Genomic DNA, 20,530 nt, shown 5'->3' on the forward strand with positions numbered 1-20,530 from the left:
GCCCGTCAGATACCCCTGAAATAGCAGCAGCGTGGGGGGCGCACGGTGGGAGAAGCAAGAAGAGAGACAGCAGCTGTAGCACGGTTTTGCTCCTCTTCCCAAGGGAACGGAGTCGTTTCTTACTGGGTCACGCTTGTAGAGTTTGAGAAATGCTAATTTTAAATTCCAGACAGAATACATTATTTTGGCTTCGTTATATTACTCTGCTGTGGGGGCCCTGTGGCAGAAATCTGCAATGTGCAAAGTAGGCAAATACCTTAATTATTATAACAGCAGATTTTTTTCCAACAGAGTTCCAGCAAGTCTCACGTATAGGTAAAGTTACATCTACCAAAGATGAAGGTCAGAGCAAGAGAAAATAAACTGTCTCAAGGTCACGGGAGCAAACACTGTAGATTCTGGTCCTATTACTATCAGAAAACAACGAAACATTAGGAAAATTGCCTTTTATGAAGTTATTTATGAAATGCAAGGAAAAAAATCAGACATTCACTATGCACAAGAGTACTGGTACATCAAGTTTAATTGATCCATTACTGTCAGTTCGTTTAACCAAAAGACCCATTCATAAAATACTGCAGTTCAAGAGCCAGGGAAGTGATACCAAAATGTCATGTAAATTAAAAAATAAATACACTTCATAAATTACTGATCAGCAATCTGTTTCCTGCCGAATGCTTTTTTACCCAGCTTTTCCAAAGATTTTAGCTGGGGCTTACTTAGCTAACTAGCACACAGGAGTATATATAATGCATACTTTATAATAATTATGTCTAAATATTTCTCAAATCACATAGGGAACAATCATGTATTTCATTACGCGACGTATAAAATATTTAAGCTAATTTGCTATGTGCAAACAGTAGCTAATAAGCAGCCTTGGAAAAAAAATACATGATTTGTCAGAAAGAAACAAAAGGGGCACTAACCCCAACAGGACCATACGCTGTGAATTAAATAATAGTCTGTCTTCTGGGTTTTTTTTTTTCCTAACCGTAGTTAGCTTCTGGATGCCTGCTCACAGGGTCTGTTTTCAATCACTTGAGGCAGGGTGAATCTGGCAGATTTCAGCCAGACCCGGCATAAGCTGGAGTGCTTGCTTTGGTGTTAACTGCGCCAATCGCGTGTAAGAAACAAAGAGAGCAGGAGAAAAATATCTTTTTTTTTTTTTTTTTTAGTGTCAGGCAGAGAATATTTACCAAGTATCATACAAGCAGGTGCCACCTACTGAATAGATGGTGGAGTGCACACTCGGAGCGCGACACATCATCGTAAAGAAATGCTCAAGAAGTGCCCGCATTCGCATGTGACCGCTTTTAGTCATCCTCGTTCCTCCGTGTTTACTCCTTCAGTGACTCAGCCGCAAGCTTCATTTGCTGTGAGAGAAGGGAGAAAGAGAAGAGGTACACTGAGCGCAGTGCTAGCACGACGAACTACGCAAAACAGCAAAATCCGAAAGCAGGAGACTTCTGAATCCAACTCAATAATAAAACTACACAAAACAGTTAAGCTTCGGTAGTTCGAAACCGCAAGTCTGTTATGCCCAACTTTTACAAACGACACCGTTTTAACAGAGGTATTGCTTTTCCCACCAAAACGCTCAGCAAATGATGGTGCAACTTGTGTGTTAATTAATTCTTTTTGTGATGAGTAATGTCTCACGCTGAAATTAGCGGGCCCAACAGACAGAGGAAAAACCCTTCTCTCTCAGACCCATGGCCAAGGGGGAACTGCTGAAAGAACGGCGAGATGAAAAGCCAGGGGAAATTCCTGTTGTATTGGAACTGTCTCCTGCCGCTCAAAGCCAACAACTGTGCTGGGGACGGAGCGCTGTGTCAGCTGTCACCGTCACCGCTGCTCCTGGAAACCCCCGGCTCTGATCCCCGGTCACCCCCATGCGCGGGGTGACGGCAGCCACTTCACTTCTTCTCGGGCAACACCTGGAACAACGGCAGTAAGCACAGGCTGGAAATCCGCTCTTCCATTTAGGAAGACGTCGACACCAATCTGGAATTAAGAATGCTTATCTCTGAATCACAGATTTATTTAGTTAGTTATTAAAATGCAGAATGGTTCTTTGTGACAACTTCAGATAAGCAAAACGCTCATCACAATGAAGGACTGTGAGATCAGAATCTCAGACACAAAGGGGATTTTTTTTTTTTTTAAAAAAAGTAATTATTCCTTGTTATAGCAGATATTCATTCTGAAGACACAAATGCACTTTGCTTAGCCAGAGGGAGAATCTACCTACTGGCCAAGTGGCAGGCATGTTTTTAAGGTACTGTCGTGGTTGTTTAAACCATAATGGCAACTAGGACCATGCAGCCGTTCACTCACTCCCCGCTCCAGCGGGATGGGGAGAAGAGGGAGAAAAAGAAAAAAGCCCTCATGGGTTGAGATAAAGATAGTTTAATAGAAGAGTACCAGAAGATAAAATAATAATAATGACAATAATAATAAAAATAATGGTAAAAGAATATACAAAATCAAGTGTTACAACACAAGTTGCTCTCACCACCCAATGACGGGTTGCCCAGCCTGTCCCGAGCAGTGATTGCGGATCCCTGCCCCCCCGCCAACCCCCATTTGTACCCTGAGCACGGCACCTATGGTACAGAATATTCCTTTGGCCACCTTGTCCTGCCTATGCTCCCTCTCAGCTTTTATGGGAAGCTGAAAAAGTCCTTGACTTACTGTAAGCATTACTTAGCAACAACTAAACCAGTCTGTGTTATCAACATTATTCTCATACTAAAGCCAAAACACAGCAGCTACTAGGAAGAAAATTAACTTTATCCCAGATGAAACCAGGACAAGCACATTATTTACAGATGTAAAACTTTAGTTCACTGTGAAGTCTTCAGTACTGTAGAGGGTTGGTTTTTTTTATTTTTAGAAAAATCATAGAAGTCATTTAGCCTTAAATATTTAAGTTTTTAAGGAATCTACAGACACAACACTGTCCCCAATTCCCATGGCACGAATGTTAAGCTGTAACTGTTATTTATCAGTAATATATATATCAGTATATATCAGTAATACTAAATATATCAGTATTTCTGCATTGCCCATTTTTTTCTGCTGTTGAATTGAACAAAAACATCCTGTGATACAACAACAAGGTAGCAGACTGCTACGGTGACACGTGTTATTTCCAATCCTTTTGTTAACTGTTTTTGTTTTCATTATCTTAGGACGTCACCTGAGCGATCTCAATGTGAAACCAGAATAACAATTCCAGGCGTTGAAAATATCTGCTGAGTAAGAGAAACCAGAGCCAGTCTTTGAAGCTTCTTGTTAAAGAGGATGTTTCATAATACAGAATTTACAGAGGCAGTAAGAGCTGAGTTTAAACTGCACCAAAGGTCTCTCTCACGCATCACCTGGGGTTATCAGCTAAGGGTCTTGCAACGCCTGGAAGACTGGAAACCACCCTGATAGACTAAGAAATAATTACAGTGACTTAAGTCCTCAAAGAAAAAGGCTGCGAGACAACAGTCAAAGGAAGGAGACAAGATGGAGACAAGGTGAGCAGCAAAGGCAAGGAGAGGCACAGCTCTGCTGGAATTCAGGAGGCCATAACCTGGTGGTCCAGCACGACTGCCGCCTTCAAGGCGATCTGGCAGATGAGGAAAGAAAAAGGCTGGACATTAAAAAATGTGAGTGATCATATGAAGAAATAATTTATGCAGCTTCCAACTCCTAAGCAGCTGTGTCGTTTCCATGTCACCCACCCAGTGGTGGATGGACGTGTGCTTCTGAGTTAAAGTTCTTTCTTTTATGCTTGTACTTGATTTTATACAAATGGCCCAGCACACAGGAGCTATTAGAAAAACAAATACCTAATAATGCTATCAAAAAAAATTGGGAAAGAGGAAACTGCAACTACAGTGGACACTTTTATTCAATTTCTATCCTGTAATATAAAGATGTCGGATTGCTTTAACACAGCACTTTCTAACCTTCTTTTGCTGCTAAGGCCTGTGCCTGAACCCATTCCAAAACATCACTCTGCATGGTAAAACCCACCTACAATAACTCTTCTTTACCATTTTTATCTGTATTTCCATGCCATCTATAAGGGAAGTAAAATTAGTTTGGGATACAAATATTTACATGCTTCTCCATAGCAACAGTGCAGAAAAAAAGCCATATCTAAAAGCTGGAACATAAATTCCTCTTCTGCAGCCCGATTCACTTATTTAAATAAATGTCTGTATAAAACTACAGCATCTTAATTAAAGTGACTTCTACCCCTGCTGTAAAAACATTAAAAACATACAGAAGACAGCAACTTAATTCAGTTAATGATTCATCAAATTCAAACCTAATTCTCTTATTTTAGAATGATTTTCTTAAATTCTGAGCGTTGTTTTAATTATATGGGGATTAATGAGGACCGTAGAAAACTGGAAAGGTATTTTTATTCTCTGATTCCTGCAGGAGTTGCCAAGTCTGGAAAAAACCCAAGCAAGTGACTTATTAATGATGACTAGATGGTAATCAGTCCAAAAATTCTATACAAGCGGGACTACTGTCATTTATTTTTGAAGGCACTCCTGATTTTAACTGAGCTAATCTTATGCTAGTCATCTCTTATGCTGGCCATTTTATGCTAGTAAATTTAAAATATACGATAAACAAACAAATTTCCCAGCTTCTTCAGTGGGCCAGCGAGTAGAAAAATGTCTTAAAATAGCTTCACATGCTGCCATGGCACACGCAGCCTGGGCGAAACCGGTCCAAATGCAGTCACTCACATATTTCAGGAAATGAATCATAAGGAACATGAGAACCCCAAGAGCTGCATATTTCATTTCTTCTTTATAACTTTTAATACCAAACCATATTTTGCAGTACCTGGCAGCACCGGGCTCCCCTGAGAGCTATCACTTCGGCAAGCAACATGTGGTGGCACCATTAGACAGTGAAATTCTTTGCCAAGTTCAGGCTGAAGAATTTTTAAATTTTCTTTTCTTTTACTGTGAAAGGAAATGTTCCGTTTTACTGGGAAAATATTTCTCTAGGACAACATATGGGAAAGTGAGTCTATTTTTTTTTTCTGATACTGAGAAAGGGAACCGACAAGGGACATTTCAAGATCACCTTTACCCTGATGGCCCCAATGGGCTCATTGACAAACCTGTAGGATTGAGTTAACTACGCTTACATCAAAAAAATATTTCTTAAGTTTTAAGGAGGTATTGGTATTTCAAAAATATAGAAAAAGAGGTATTAAAAACTTTTCAATCTACTTTTCAAACCTACTAGATACACAACGACAAAGAAAAACAATGCTCATTTGAGGGGTATTAAAAGCCTCTGCAAACCAACCAGAGGCACAGTTCAGAAACGAGCTGGCTCAATAAACCATCCTTCATTTATTCTCAGCTGAGAATTACCAGCAAAAGGGTTTATGCTTCTGTTTTGCAAAACAGGTGGCTGGTGCACGACAACTGATGGTGCAGTCCCGCTCCCCGGCGAGCCAGGCCCCGCTCTCCGCAGCCCCTGGCTCACGTCTCTCTGCCGCTGTGTGGCTCTACCAACGTAACGGCCTGTTCTGTGCAGCACACTCAGCCACAGCAGCCTATCCATGTAATACGTAAGCAAAGCATGTGTCTAAACTAACATTAGTCTACTGTCGTGGGGCTATAGCGTGGTTTATTCTAAAATTCTGCTGTTAGGAATTGCTCTAAATATTTATCTGCTGTAATTCAATAGATTTGCTACTTCCATTTTATTAAGTTTAAATTTCTTTGTAAAGTACACATAATATAATTAGATAGTATTTTCAGTAGAAATAGCAAAAATTCTTCAATGTGGTTTACAAACAGGCTTTACCAATTAATTAGATTTCACTACATTTCCACATTCGATTTTCTGAAAGCACTTTAATGACACATAACAGACACTTACACACCACAAATACAGTTGCATATCAAGTCTGGAAATCAGGCTACTTCCTTTGTGTGTTTGCAACCAGAAACACGAATTTTAGTACAGAGGGTATTGACGGTAGTTATCAACGACTGGTAACTCTCCAGTTAGAGGGTCTACGGAAGTCCGAGCTTGTGATTTAGTGCTATGGACAATACTACTTACTATATGCAAGTAAAAGAAATAGCTCCAAACAGGAACTAACAGAAATACACAGTAACACCACAGACCTCGACTAAAGCAAACCCCACTGAGTCGCTCAGGGATTTACCACCAGCAGTGCTTGTTCAAGCCACAGCCTCGCTGGAAACACAGGTCGCTTCCGCGTGGCACGACGAGAACCGTGGCCCACCTTCGTTCTCAAACCCCATGCCCAGAGCCCACAGACGAGGAGATGCTTTTGCATCTCGCTCTGTGCGGTCGGGCTGCTTTCAGCAAGGACAATGTACGCCCCAGCGTGAAGCTTCACTCTGTCCCTGCAGCTGAGAAATCCTTCACAAACCCTATCTCGCAAATCCATCTGTGACCTTCCTTCTGCACGAGAGGATGACGGAGAGAACCCGGCACTTCTGCTGTTAACCAGTGCTCGTTTCACACACGCTCATAATCTAATCAAACACTCTCAACCTTCCTGTATGGTTTCTACGGGACAGCCAACATTTTATCAGGCGGCTAACAGTCTCTGCTTTCCTCACTTCTGGTTGTCTGTTTAATGTTGATTTCTTGCACTTGCTGAGCTCTGTGTCAAATGCTTCCAACACCGTTATTTTCCAGTTATGCTCAGTCCTGCTAATCCAGCCTCTACCTACTCTTAATTTCACCACTGTGTGTGTTAACGCCAACTGACAATTCAACCACAACCGGAGGAAAACAATTTTAAAATCTAATAAGCATTTAAAAGTGAAAATCAATGAAACCAGGAGTTAATGATTCACTGGTTTGGTGCTCTTCCACGTGCATACTCAACATACACGTATGTTTGTATATATGAAGAACAGACATGTAAATAGCCATATAATTAAATATAAGAAGACATGAAGGCAGATGCTTCTTATCAGCAACTTCATCTTCTGCTTTTCCTGTATTAACCATGTAGAACAGCTCATTAGCAGTTTACTGCTTAAAGAAAGCATAGTGTTACATGCTATCTTTCCCACTTTCACAAATTAATTATAATATGAAAAAGTGATGGATATATATAAAAATTGTTCTTTCCTAATGGCGTACAGTCACAACAAAGGTAGGTTTTGGGCCTTGAGCTTTTTGCTGACAACTGCAAGAACTGTATCAGCTTAATTTGTAAGTACCAGCCAGTTACAGAAGAGGCAAATTAACACCCCCTTCAAAACTCAGTAAGCCTCTTCCACATCTAATATTTTATTCTGTGTAAAAGTATAAAAACTTATTTAATGGAAATTTATTCTTTCTGATTATAATAGTGGAAAGTTGTGGTAACTTCGTACCTAGAACCACAGACCTTCCCTCAAGGTTTTTGTGGGTGGTGTTGAACTTCGTCTGCAGGGAACGGAGCTTAAGGACTTCAGGTTTGGGGTAACTTCTAAGCCTCATTTCTGACTCTGACCAGTTTTTCAGCAACCTCTTAGTTGCCATAGCTGGAGACGATAACATGCTTATTTACAGTAGCAATAAACAGCATCTATAGTAGTATTCTCCTGTTTATAAATCCCCGGACTTCTGTGTTAGCCCACACAGCCACAATGTAACACTGAATGCTTGTTCTCAGTAACTCATCCAGTACAACCCTTAAGTCTCCTATTGATTTCCAGAATACAGTTTCCCCCCTTCTTGAGTAATATGATAAAAGACTTGTAGGAACAATTTCACAACTTCCTTATTTACCAGAGTCAAGCCCAATGGCCCGGTGACATTGCAAACCAGTGAAAAAAAACCTCTCTATAAAGAAAAACCATACAGCCAAAATGTAAATTTTTGATGAGGAGGTGAGAAGAATTTTAAACGGAAGATAACAAAGAAACAAATGCTGAATTGTGTAGTTCTCATGAGAAGGACTCTGTAAGCAATTACAATAATTTAACTTTTTGAAGACTAAAGTTACTAAGCACTGCACCTATTATTCTTCCTGACCTCTAGGCTACATCTGGAATACCGTGTCTAGTTTGGGGGCTTCCAGTATTAGAAGGATATTGATCACCTTCACCAAGTCTAGCCATGGGACACAAGATGGGCAGGGAGCTGATGCACATACCCTGTGAGAAAAGGCTGAGATACCCACCAATATCTACAAGGAGGTCAGCAAGAAGACGGAGCCAGGCTCTTCGCTGATGTGCACAGCAAGAGAACAAGAAACAAAGCGGTCATAAAGAAATAATCCCTCCCCCCAAAATTCCCTACAAGGATAACTAAGCACTGCAGCAGCGCCCCGGGGAGATCTGCATTCTCTGGATTTGGAGGTTTTCAAGACCCGACTGGAAAAATCCCCAAGCAACCTGGTCTGAATTTGGCGTTGACACTGCTTTGAGCAGGGGGTTGGACTAGAGACCTTCTGAGGTCCCTTCCAGAGAGATTTTTATTATTGTTCCTACAGAAATTGTGGCAGAGAACTTTGCCTGGACTCTACAGATCTAGAGTGGGAATCTGCTACAACAAACAGCAGGTAATAGCAAACAGCAAAAAAGTAATTCTCTTCTTTCCTTTCTTGTATGCCTAATTCATGACAGAATACCAAGTACAAAAAGCTAGCGTTAATGAAACAGTAAGTTTACAAAATTAGTAAGTGCAGAGTCAGGAAAACTTGCAGAATCACATAATACGTGCCTTGGAGTATTGTGCCTGATTAATAGCGCTGTGAAGCCACGGCAGACAAAGCAACCCTATTTGTAGTAGATTTTTTCCAAGATTTTTTTCTGATTTACTTCATATTGTCTCTGATTTAAATTGCAAAGTATTAACTAATACTCATTACAATATTCTTACCCTATTAGTCATCCTTTGCTGAACCTTATTTTAGTTCAGTAGATAGCACAAAAATGTCGAAATAATAGCAGAAGCCACATTAGATAGCATCACAGTATTTTCTTCAAAGGTAGAGGTTACGTATGCTCACCCTCAGAACATGTATTTTATCTTATTTTAGTTCATACTTTTAAAAATTCACTTCTTTCACCATAACTGACCACAGAGTTGCATAGTGAAAGATTAAATATACAAACGATGTGTCTGAATGCCTAACGAAGAGCGTGTGCTCTAACCGCACTCACAGGATGGGACAGCAGCCTTAGCAAACGCTCTCCCCCTTTAGCTCATGCAATTACCTCCCATCCAATAAGCAGCTGGTCAATAGATTTTTGGAGTCAGAAACTATTGACTAGCTATGAAAGCAATGATGCAAAAATATCCAAAGTGACACGACCTTGATCATGTCCGGAGGACTGCACGGTCCTTCCAGATCTGTGCCTGTCAGCCATACCTTTCTTTTAATTTTGTGACCTGGGTCAAACAGACTTCACTACACTTTAGGGGTGCAGTTTGTCCCTGGGTTAATAGCACATTAACACTGTTTTAATGATTTCAGGGTGAGCTATGATAAAATTTATATTCTCAGGAGTTTTGGATAATGTGAATTACCAGCTTGCAGTTACTAGTTACAATCAAGAGAAAAATGGATAAACCAAGTCATTCCTCCTCTCTGAAGTTTAACAAGCTTATATGCTAAGCGGGACACCCCCGAGCATGCAGTTATCCTTTGGAAGAGAAATACCCAGCACTTTGAGAGTTTAACTAGGCCTCTGGACACAAACCCCTGATTTATTGATAGGAACATGCCCGACACTGAAGCGTAACTGCAGCCACAGCTGAGTTAGCCTTATACCGACTGCAACAGCAGTAACAGCCTGGCTAAGAACCAGGTTGCTCAGTATACACTGATTTACTGCCTAAGCTCATGTGTTTTGCACTCACCCTGCCCCATGAAATCAGGAGGCATGGCTGAGAAACAGCAAAACCAGCACCTGAGAAAAGGGTGAGGGACTGGAGGGTGGTCCACGGCCCTGCAGTGAGACAGTCGACAGTCCTTCCTCCTCACTCTTCTGCTGGAATGGTGAAGTGCTCAGGTGATGTCCAAAATACCCAGCTCACTACAGCTTCTAAGAGAATACACATTTCAGTCTAACACTTTCAAGACAAGCAAAGCTAAGTCATTTCTGTTCTTCCATTTTTTCCAGCTTAAGGCTGGAAGGGACCCGCTGGGCTATAGACACAAGCCTCCCTCGAGTGCACAAACCCACGCAGCAGTCGAGGTTTAGCCCTGAGGAGACCACACAACATCTATTCCAGGGTTACACATGCCAAAACCCACAGAGTTTTTGCCAACATCCTTTAAAAAATTCTGCTGTACGAAAGGCAAAAGACTATTTGAAACTATTTAATGCCACAAAAAGAACAGAGAGAAAATCAAAGAGCATGAGCCCGTCTCCCTGTAATCCATGTGACAGCAGGGAATAGACTGCATGAAAAGCCGAGATGGTCTCTCAAAATTAATTATGCCCAACCCTCACAAGAAGACAAAAAAAAATACTCTGTAATCCCATTACTTTTTGACCACAGGTTTGCCCACCCTTGGAACCCAGGCACGCAAAGCCCAACACCTAAGCACCTGAAGCACTAGCACCCTGTCCATCCTCTGCTCGGCCAGTGGACACGGCTGCCAGCCCCAGTCCAGCTGGCCTGAATCATAATCTGGGACCGCATTTCTTTCCAAATTTGTTAATTTGTGGATCCATACAGAGTCCTGCTCAGTTTCCAAAAAGTAGTAACGACAACAAAAAAAGTTTACTCCTCTACGCAGGGAATTAATTAGGTAAACAAGGTTTCACTGTAGGTAGGAAACTAAGAACCCAACTTCAGGCCCTATTTTTGGAAATTTCTAGCTGTGATATAAATCTGATATGAAAAGCAGATACACACGGAGGGTGCATAGCTGTTCTCCGTCCTGCTACCACACACCAGCCCCAACCCTGCAAGTACAAAATTTCAGACCAGAAACTTCAGCCTGACAAATATGTCAGATGACACTAGAGAAATCAAACAACTGAACAGTATAAGTAGAAAATAATAAATTATACTTGAAGCACAAACCACATATTTAGAAATTAGACTTCCACACTAAGTACTGGGCAGACACACGACAAAAGCAACCACTCTTTTGAAGGAGTGTTTTCTAAGAAGAAATTTGCCTCTCCGTTTATCTGCCATATCAGCATGGAAAAGGAGTTTAATTCTAAAGTTATTGTTACCACAGTATTGCAAAAATAACATTTCACTGCAATAAAGCAGGAAAAACTATTCAATGTTTAAATTGTTTGGTGAAGAAGAACTATCCTCAATTCTACTCAAGAGTTTAACAGGCAAGGAATCCAAGACCAGCAACACAAGAGACCTGCCAGGTCATCTTACTTGTTTTCCTTCCCTGCAGAAGCTCTCCTGCCCCAGGTACTTGTCCATAACAAGATAATTTCCAGTAATATTTTCATTCTTGTCTTTCTCTTCAAAGCCAAGCTTTCTTCTACTTCCTGTGGGGGTTCTGCTTTTACCTGCTATTGCCTATTCACAGTCCAGTGAAAAATAATCAATGTAGTGCTGGTAATCAACTGCTAGTTACAGTAGTTTTATAAATATTCTGAATGAATCAGTTCTACCAATTTTAAAGTGTATCAAAGGTCCCTTTGCAGATACTTTCAGAATGGCAATGGCACAACTGACAGAATTCCTTATTCCACCAAAGACACCTGCGACAAGGCAAATTCCCCTTCTGCCAAGCACCCTGCTCCTTGGGAAGACTATGCACACGTGGAAAAAGAGGCAACTTGTTTTCCCTTAGTTAAGCTCTGGGCTAAGCATAAGTATTGATCAGTTACAGGTATTGATTTGCTTTTAAAAATATATTTAAGTGGTTATCTATCTGATCACATAAAGTTATATACCTCTTCGGATAAAATCGATTACTCAAATTAGTTATGGTGGATTTATGATTTGATCTGGCTCAGAAAGTTCATGAATGAAGCACAGGCAGAGGATGGGAAAATATTATGGGGAAATACATGTTAGCCCTACTCTTCCCTCTGTCCTAGGCATCTGCTTATTGCCACTTTGGGGCCTGGGCTAGAGAAAGCCTTGACCTCACAACCCTTATGCAGATACACACACATACAGTTAAGATGCACAACTGGATATGTAGCATTACTCTTAGAGAACTTAAAAAAAAATAATAAAATTGTCCAATAAGCACATAGGAGAGTCAGAATAAACTTTGAATTAGCTTGCACAGATATTTTGAAAATGAGTAAAAGGTTGGTTTGGTAGTTTATAACTCTGCATTTCTTCAAAATGAGTAAAGTTATAACAGCTGACATAGTCGTAAATTATAGGTATAACAATATTTATAAATTACTCTGTTATGCCTGTAGTAATTTTAAACAACCTAGCAAAGGGTAAAGGTCTGGTTTCCCTTAAGGCAATGGCCAAGTTCTCGTTTACTTCAGTGATGCCAGAATTTCCCTTTACGTGCTTCCTAGGTTACAAGTGAACAAAACGCTTTTCGTTTTTACCAACAAATTAGCAGGAAGAAAACCTCTTTGCTACAGGTGGTTTACTGCATTTTTTGAGAAGTGATGTAGTGCTCAATTGGTAAAGCTCCTGTCCGTCTCTCTGCTTGTTCACTAGAAAACAAAGTACTGCTGTGAGTTGCCTCCGCGAGTTGCCGTACTCACCGGTACTGTCGTGCCCTGGGTGCTCTTCCTCCGTAGCCCCCTTTTCGGAGCTGTCTCTATTGCTAACAGAGACCCTAACAAAATTTTGTGGTTTTCTGCCTCTAATACTATCGGCAATTTCTTCGCAAAGCTTTATGAAATTGTTTTGCAATAAAGAGCAAGCTATGGAAAATTAAAACCATATAAGAGCTACTATTTTCAGGCTGAAGAGATTTGAAATTTTAAGGAGCTTTGTAACGTGAAGGCAAGCAACGATCTGTAGATATGCTGAATATTAGCGTGTTCTCTGACATCTGCTTTAGTGCCTCGGAGCACGCTACACTATATAACTGGGCAATTACAGAAAAAGATTTTAGGATGAAGTTTAGATTGGAAAAAACGTGGGACTGTTTTGTAACTACTTAATTTTGTTATTTTCAAGCTTTGCCAATCCCATAATCCCGGTTTCTCTCTGTTAATTTAAGTTTTGTGCAAAACAATACATAAACGCATAAGCAGATAATTTGTATTACATAAAATCGACATAAATTTGTAAGAATTGCTTTTAATAACACTGTAATTTTTAGATTTGGAACTTCACATTAAAACTGTTACCTTCTAAACAAAACTTGAATAATTGCAATAATTTGTGTTTATATAGCTTTTCTATGCACAGAATGTCAGTTTTCATACACTTTGATAACACTCCTTTTTTTTTCCTGCTTTCTTATTTTTGTAAAGTATTTTTGCTTTCTTTAATAAAGCGTTTTACTCCCTTTCCAATTTATTCTTTGCTGATTCCCAGTCCTGTTGTCTGCTGTCATAGTTGCACCCTTTTCCTTAGGCTTTTACTTCCGATTTCTTTAAACCTAGAGATTGCACCCCTCTGCATTTGAATTCACTGGTTGGTAAAGGTCAAACTTGCTGGCAGAAAAACTGCCAAGAGGACTGGCCCTGGAGGCTGGCAGCTCCCCAGTGGGAAGAGATCCGCGCTCCTCCTCCAACTCCCATCGTCCTGCTCCGCTTTTCAGGAGCGGTGGGAAGGGAAGGAAAGGAAGGACAGAGTACTGCCAGCACAGCCCCACTTTGCTCCTCTGCTCAGAGGGGCTGGATAAAGCCTGGCAACCAACTGGAGCCCAGAAATAAATGCATTGAACAGACAGACACTGCTTCGGTCCAGCCTCTGTTCTAGACTGACCACCTTCTTTTGCTTCAATGGAAATTAGAGCTAATGGTGCCAGCTTCAGCATGCACGGAGGGATTAACTATTGTGATTCATGTTAAATTGCCACGCTAATTTAATTCTGTCAGACCTCAAGGCTTCGCTTTGAAATGTTGCTTATACATTGCAAAGTGCTTTTACTGGGCACCCAGGGTTACCAGTTCCATCACGTTCATATTTCTCAATTTTAATTTATCACAACTGTATTATCTAGCATGCAACCACAAATAATACCTAAAATAATTTCTCTTCAGCACATTAGTTGTAGCACATTAAAACTCTGCTCTATTGCTATAGAAACACCATACACCATTACCATTTGTCAGAAAATAGACGTTGTCTTGTAAATTTTATAGTAAGACCTTTATAAAATAAGTTGTTACATCTGTCAAACAAACCAGATTTTAAAAAACATGCCAGTAAGTGCTGTCAGAGGACTCTAAATAAATGTTTAAGACATCGTACGATTTCGCATCAGTAAAGTGAGTTAATATTATCCAGTGAGTCACCTAGTTAATTCACTGTAAATTTATGTGATGGTATAAGATGGAAGGTGAACACACATTTCCACAGATCCTTCAGGGCAAATCAAATACGCAAGCTGGGACAGGACAAATAATTACAAAATATTAACAAGCTGCAGAAATCCATTTTCTGCACTTTGAGCTTGATAATATGTCATTGCTCACATGCTTCTGTTTCCTTTTTGGCACTGGAAACAATCAGAAAGCAAAGAGTGAAAATTCCATACACCATTATAGGACCAACAGAACTGCAAAACCCATGGCAGTCAGTTACATCCTCTCCTAAAATAGTAACAATTTACAACCGTAGCAAAAGATTTCTTCGATAATCTAAAGCAAACACCTCTCATACAAAAAAAAAAAAGAGCACACATCATTTTCCATATTAATAAGAAATAACAGCAATTAGTCGCGGTATAAGGAAGTACATCAAAGGAAAAGAGTACGCTCAATAAAAAGAAATCTAATTGTAGGTTGTGGTTTACAAGAAGCCAGTGTAAGAGTGCATCTACAAAAGGAACTCAATAGCATCCACACACAGAGATACTCGTTCTGTCTCTCTGTACCTGTATACTGCATCTATACATATAAAAAAATACAAAGAAAATGCATACATACACACAGAAGAACAAATAAAGATTTTAACAACGCTAGTTTCACGGGAATGAGCAGTGTCAGCATAACACTGGTATTTAAAGGGACATTATGAACAATATTAATGGGAGGCTGTTAGGTTTTGGTTTCCATTAGTTGTTTTTTTGATTGATACCTTGAGAATTCTCCCAATACCTTCCTCATTTGTAACCTGTGAAATCTGGAAATTGGCCAATATTGCTGCCATAATGTTATGGGGAATTCACACTTCAGATCAGCACAGGAGTTCTTCAGCGGACAGTATACTCTACAGACTAATTAGCATTAAGCACTGATTTAAAATATGTATTATATATGCTACTCTATATTACTATTAATCTCATATATAAATAACCTTCAAATAATTATATTTTAATTTTGCAATCTTATTAACTTTTGATCAAAGACTTGTATCCCATTGAAACCACCATCTGCTGAACTTGCTTCTTGACTTTGATCTTTCTGTGATGTGGGAATAATCACAAATAATATTGGGAAAAATATATAAATGACACCTTAACAGATTTTTCTCTTTTATGTAATCTGCAGGGGTTTGACTAAAAGGAAGAAAAGAAGTCTTTTTCCTGTGTTAGTGAATAAGTGAATCTCTCTTCTGGATTTCTGCTGATCAGGGAAAATAAAATACAACTCAGAATTACTAAGGTGCATATAAATTCTCTTGCATTAGATGTTTATGTGACAAACTGGAACCTCCACAGTGGCATTAAAAATAATCTTGGTTTTGAAGCAGATATGAAAATTCTTCCGATTCATGAGATGGGCTTAATACTAACTGATACAGAAAGTAAGCAACTGTTCCCATTAATAGTTACTCCAAAGTTGTAACTGTGCTCACTACACTTTCGTACCCTTCTCATGAAAAAAACAGGACTGATCACTCCCAGAGAAGTAACTGGATGAACTAATTAATAGTTTAGCCTGATAATTTCAACATCACCAAGTTAAAAACAAGTAAGGGAAACTCTGGGTGTGCCCCATCTGCAGAAGAAAGATGTCTTCTTACCACATGTGAGCCTAATTTAGTCACATTCAGTTTCTCAACTTGGCAGACCAACTGAATTCCGGGTTTGCTCAACAGTACTTCCATCAACCCAAACCCATCTGTCTTTCATTTTCATTAAGATTTTACTTCACCACTAGTTACCAAATGTACCGGTTACCAAAGAACAGACATTTCCATTTCCCTAAAGATGAGCAAGCCTTTTTCAAGAGACAGACTGATTAATTTGATACCATCTCTCAAGTCAGAAGCAGGAAGTACCACGAGTCAGAAGAAACTTCTGTATTTAGCAAACTTACTACTTCTTTATATATAAATATAGGAGTACTCTTATCTTTTAAAAAAACCCATCAGCTTAAGAAGATGCCGATAAGAAACCCCACCCTTTCAGGGAAACAGACTTCCCCGGTTTTTCAATTTATTTCAAACTATTCAAGCAAAGAGGGCAACAACGTAGAGTTTCTCTTCAACAAATATCCAGCAATCCCCGTTTTGTTTCAGGCAGCCCCGCTCTTCCAATAGCAGGTAAAATTGTCCTTAAACATCTAGGGCTGTATTGCTGCCTAAGCTTTTGCAACTCTTCTTTTTTTCTTCCTACATAACCAAAAGCAGTTCACAGGCAGAATTGTACAAAGCTTTTGGAACCTGCATGGCCAAGCAGACGGTGACCTGTATGTGTAGCACAGACATCCAAAAAGACCTCTGGGGCAGGAACTTACTACTTGTGCGTTTTTATACAGAGCTAAGGCAACAGAAGTCCTAGCGTGTGCAAGCCCTGTAAGTGCTACAACTATATAAACACTGCAATATAAATAGTTACCTACCACACACGGTTCTTTTGTCTCAGTGTCTGACCTGAATCTTAGAAACCTGGGTATAGTGAGCCATTCTGGCAGATGTACCATCTCCTACATGAGAACTACCAAAAGAGTTATGAAAACTTTCAAAATTCTGCCACTTGTTCCTATTTCTTTCCTACAAAAAGCTATGGAGTCAGCATGCATGCAACGTGTCTGCTAAACCTTCAAAATATTTTCTTTGCATTGAAATTTAAACTCCTCCTAAGATACCTTTAAGGAACTATGATTGGTCACATCCCTGAAAGTTTGATCAACCAATTTGGACATCATTAGAGCAGTATCGCTCAAAATATCACCACATTTTTTGCCTAGCTTTTTTAGAAATGGTTTTAGTATTATCTCTGTTTACCTGGCCTCTGTCCTTATGAAAAATCGCTAGATAAAACACTTGCTCTAGTATCAAAAACTGGTTTTCATCTTTGAAAGGAAAATGACTTTGTTGCTTTTCCCTGGCGTTTTGGGGTAGGGGTTTTCTTTCCTCCTTTTTTTCTTCCCCCCCCCTAAATGGAGATAATTACTTTCTGCATCTCTCCATCCTTTCTGCTCAGCTGGCCCATTGTTTCATCCTGGAGTTTCATCTGGGAGATGCCTCTCTGGCTTGCCCTCTTCTTCCAGAATAAACCAATACACTACCAAACTTTCAGTGTCTGACAAGGTAAGAATTTCTGCCCACGCAGGACGTGTTCTGCGTGTTTTCTCCTCTGCTCTGAGGGACCAAAGAGAAGACACAGAACTGCAGCAGACTTTTCAATTGTGAGATGTGAACTATTGGATTATATATTGCTCTGGACAGCTTTGCTCCAAGACAACAAGGTAGAAAGCACAGCTATGAGCGGGCACAAGGCAACACCACTGCAGAAATGACCTTTCCATTTAATTTTCATTTATTTTACTTAAAATACAATAAAGCTTTAAAAAGTATGTGTCTGAATTTAGTTCTTTTGCCAGATATTTTCCTCCTGGCTTCTCTAATCCGTTTTAGGTGAGCTAACATCTTAAAGAGCATACTTCAGTATGCAGAGCCTAACAGTACCATTGAAACCTCCTGACAGCCTGCTTCTCAGAAGCTAAAAGACATTATTTCACCAACAGACCTGCCCTAAAAGTGATCTCTCTTGCATATGAGCTACCCGTTACTGCGTGCCATGTCACTTGTAATTCATATAACTGCACATCAGAGAGAACCAATGCTGAGAGTACATACAGGAAAACTTACTCTTTTCTTTAAGCATACAGCTATTTATATAATGGTATGATGCTTTCCACGTACATACATGAATTTGGCTTTTATGAAAATTCCCTCTGAATACTGGAGACTTCAGTCTCTCATTAAACAAACACAGAGCAGCCATGTCACATTGCTTCCGTAACAAGTCTGATACATATGCAGTGATGTATATATGCCTGTCTATAGAAAGCTACAGTAGGGCCCATGATTTCAAAAAGTTCCTAGATGAATATTATATTGAGTTGACAAAAACAGTTCAGTTTAATACTTGTTTCAGGAACAGAAGGTAAAGGGAACTCCACTGTTGTCTACTTTCTATATTACCTCAGAATATATTTTAGTACTTTATAATCTGTTAAACGTACAACATCCCTTCCTCTGTATCAATAACAAAAAAAATAGTTCCTTTCCATTTGGCAAATACACATCTCTTGCAGTTTTTACAGAATAGCATGTAATGAATTAACTACACACTAGGCAATAAGAATCTAAAATATTTCCCATGCAAACTGAAAAGTGTGCTGCACGCTAATTAAGACTGACATGCTCTTTGACCCTAACCGTCTTTCTTTGAACACAAAAACTCTTGAATTTCACAAATGTCAAGTCTTGCCGCTTCTCCATAGAAGCGTATGAGACTTCAAATGCAGCAGAAATGCTGTGTTTATGATGCATCACAGGAGAATGAGAGAAAAACCAGGCAATGCTTGTGGGTTGACTGTTGCAGACATTCAGATTAAAAAAAAATGAAAAAAATCCTTGAGGAACTGAACATCTCAGGCCTCATTTGCTCCACTTAACGTGCTCCCTGTTTTGCTTACGTATTGAGAAACTCCTCATATTAGTGTGAGTAACCTTATATTCCTTTTTCTTTGTTTAATCACTTCACAATTCAATCATTTCATAGTTCAGCTGTTGTTTCAAAGAGATGGTCTGTAACAGATTTGTTGGCAGTCTGAACTACATGTAGGTTCTGCCCAGAATGGCATTTTCCCTAATCTTGTGCTAGAAACAAATCTGATTTAAAGAGGAAATGCAATGGTAATGAAAGTATTTTATATACCCATTTCAAGTGCTTTATGATGTATCATCCTACTCAGAGTTTCTCAATTCTCTAAATAATCTGCCTTCCCCTCTGGTTTGTTCCTAATATTTTCACATTTTGTACGCATGCCAAAGTCACCTTTCAGGAGGACTAACACATGCTATCCGTATGCAGTTTCACACTGTGGATGCATATTCATAAGGAAGTAAAGCATGAATACTTTTTTGCTTACCCGGTACCTGAAGAGTTTATATGTCCTGTCCCCTCACGCTAGACTAAAAAGGACTTGGAAGTAGGTAAATGGTAAATTTGCATACTGACAAAACACTTCTGACAACTCCAGTTGTTAATGGGTAGCTTCCTTTTCTCCCTTCAATGCCCGTCCATACGATCATTCACATTGTCACTGATTCAAAGCAGTACACTCCCACATACTCACAGTTGATTAAGAGTTAGATTTGAGAGTCTTTCAGCTGCACAGCTAACACGGGAGCACCAAGAACAGCTTTGCCTCTAAATGCCTCTGAAAGGCAAGAGTTTGGTAATACAGTAGCAAACAAGGTGGTTACTTTCCAGATGTTGGACCCACAGAATTTGCTGTGAGGTCAACACTGTAATTTGAACGCCGATGCGTGTACCTGGCAAGTACCTCAATGCAAACTCTCATGACTTGTTATACAGTTGGTCTCCCTAACGATAGGCTTAAATTGAGTATAATTATCTCGAGTACCCAAAACATCACAATAAAATAAAAATCTCAAGCTCAAGTGTTCAAAATACATGTGCATCTACATTATAATAGGCATCTGGACAAGCAAACAACAAATATAACCCCACATCTTGAATTGACAGGATGTATTACTAAAGAATAATTATTAAATAATTCTTCTTTAAAGCTCAAGCTAATCCCTGAATTTCAGTGGTGGCCAACAACTGTCTCCTAAAATCTGCAGCTTTCACAGTGACAGTATGTTTCTCCAAAATCACCTGAATCAGATGTCTAAAGGGCAGGGGCCATGGAGGAAGGGAACACGGAGTAACTTTCCAGCTATCAGACAATTTCAACAAGAGTTATCAATTCGCAGAGGTCTCAAGGACACTAAGCTCATCTTCATTTTATGAAAATTAGGAGCTTGGTATGAAGGGAAACCAATACCGTATCAATGAAAACACAATTGCAACTCAATTCCTTCTGCCATCGAGCAAGTGGCTGGCAGGTGTTTAATCAGGACGTGCGCAGAGCTGTATATAGGTTCAAGAAAGACAGAACATAAATCCTGAGGAAATCAGGCTTCATTAGTTCTGCTACTCAAAAGCAGATTGAGAACACGC

The 20,530-nt window shown here is 39.7% G+C and overlaps 1 protein-coding gene across 2 annotated transcripts in view; it reads right to left on the reverse strand.

Moving 5' to 3' along the window:
* Nucleotides 1-505: 505 nt before the first annotated feature.
* The window catches only part of ANO10 (anoctamin 10), a 125,234-nt gene continuing 105,209 nt past the window's right edge, over nucleotides 506-20,530 (reverse strand). For both annotated transcript variants that reach the window (XM_054191053.1, XM_054191054.1), the window contains one exon: nucleotides 506-1,376. In XM_054191053.1, the coding sequence (XP_054047028.1) occupies nucleotides 1,341-1,376 (36 nt within the window). In that variant the 3' untranslated portion in view covers nucleotides 506-1,340. The remainder of the gene's footprint in view (nucleotides 1,377-20,530) is intronic.

This window comes from Rissa tridactyla, chromosome 2 (genome assembly GCF_028500815.1).
Source record: "Rissa tridactyla isolate bRisTri1 chromosome 2, bRisTri1.patW.cur.20221130, whole genome shotgun sequence".
NCBI lineage: Eukaryota > Metazoa > Chordata > Aves > Charadriiformes > Laridae > Rissa > Rissa tridactyla.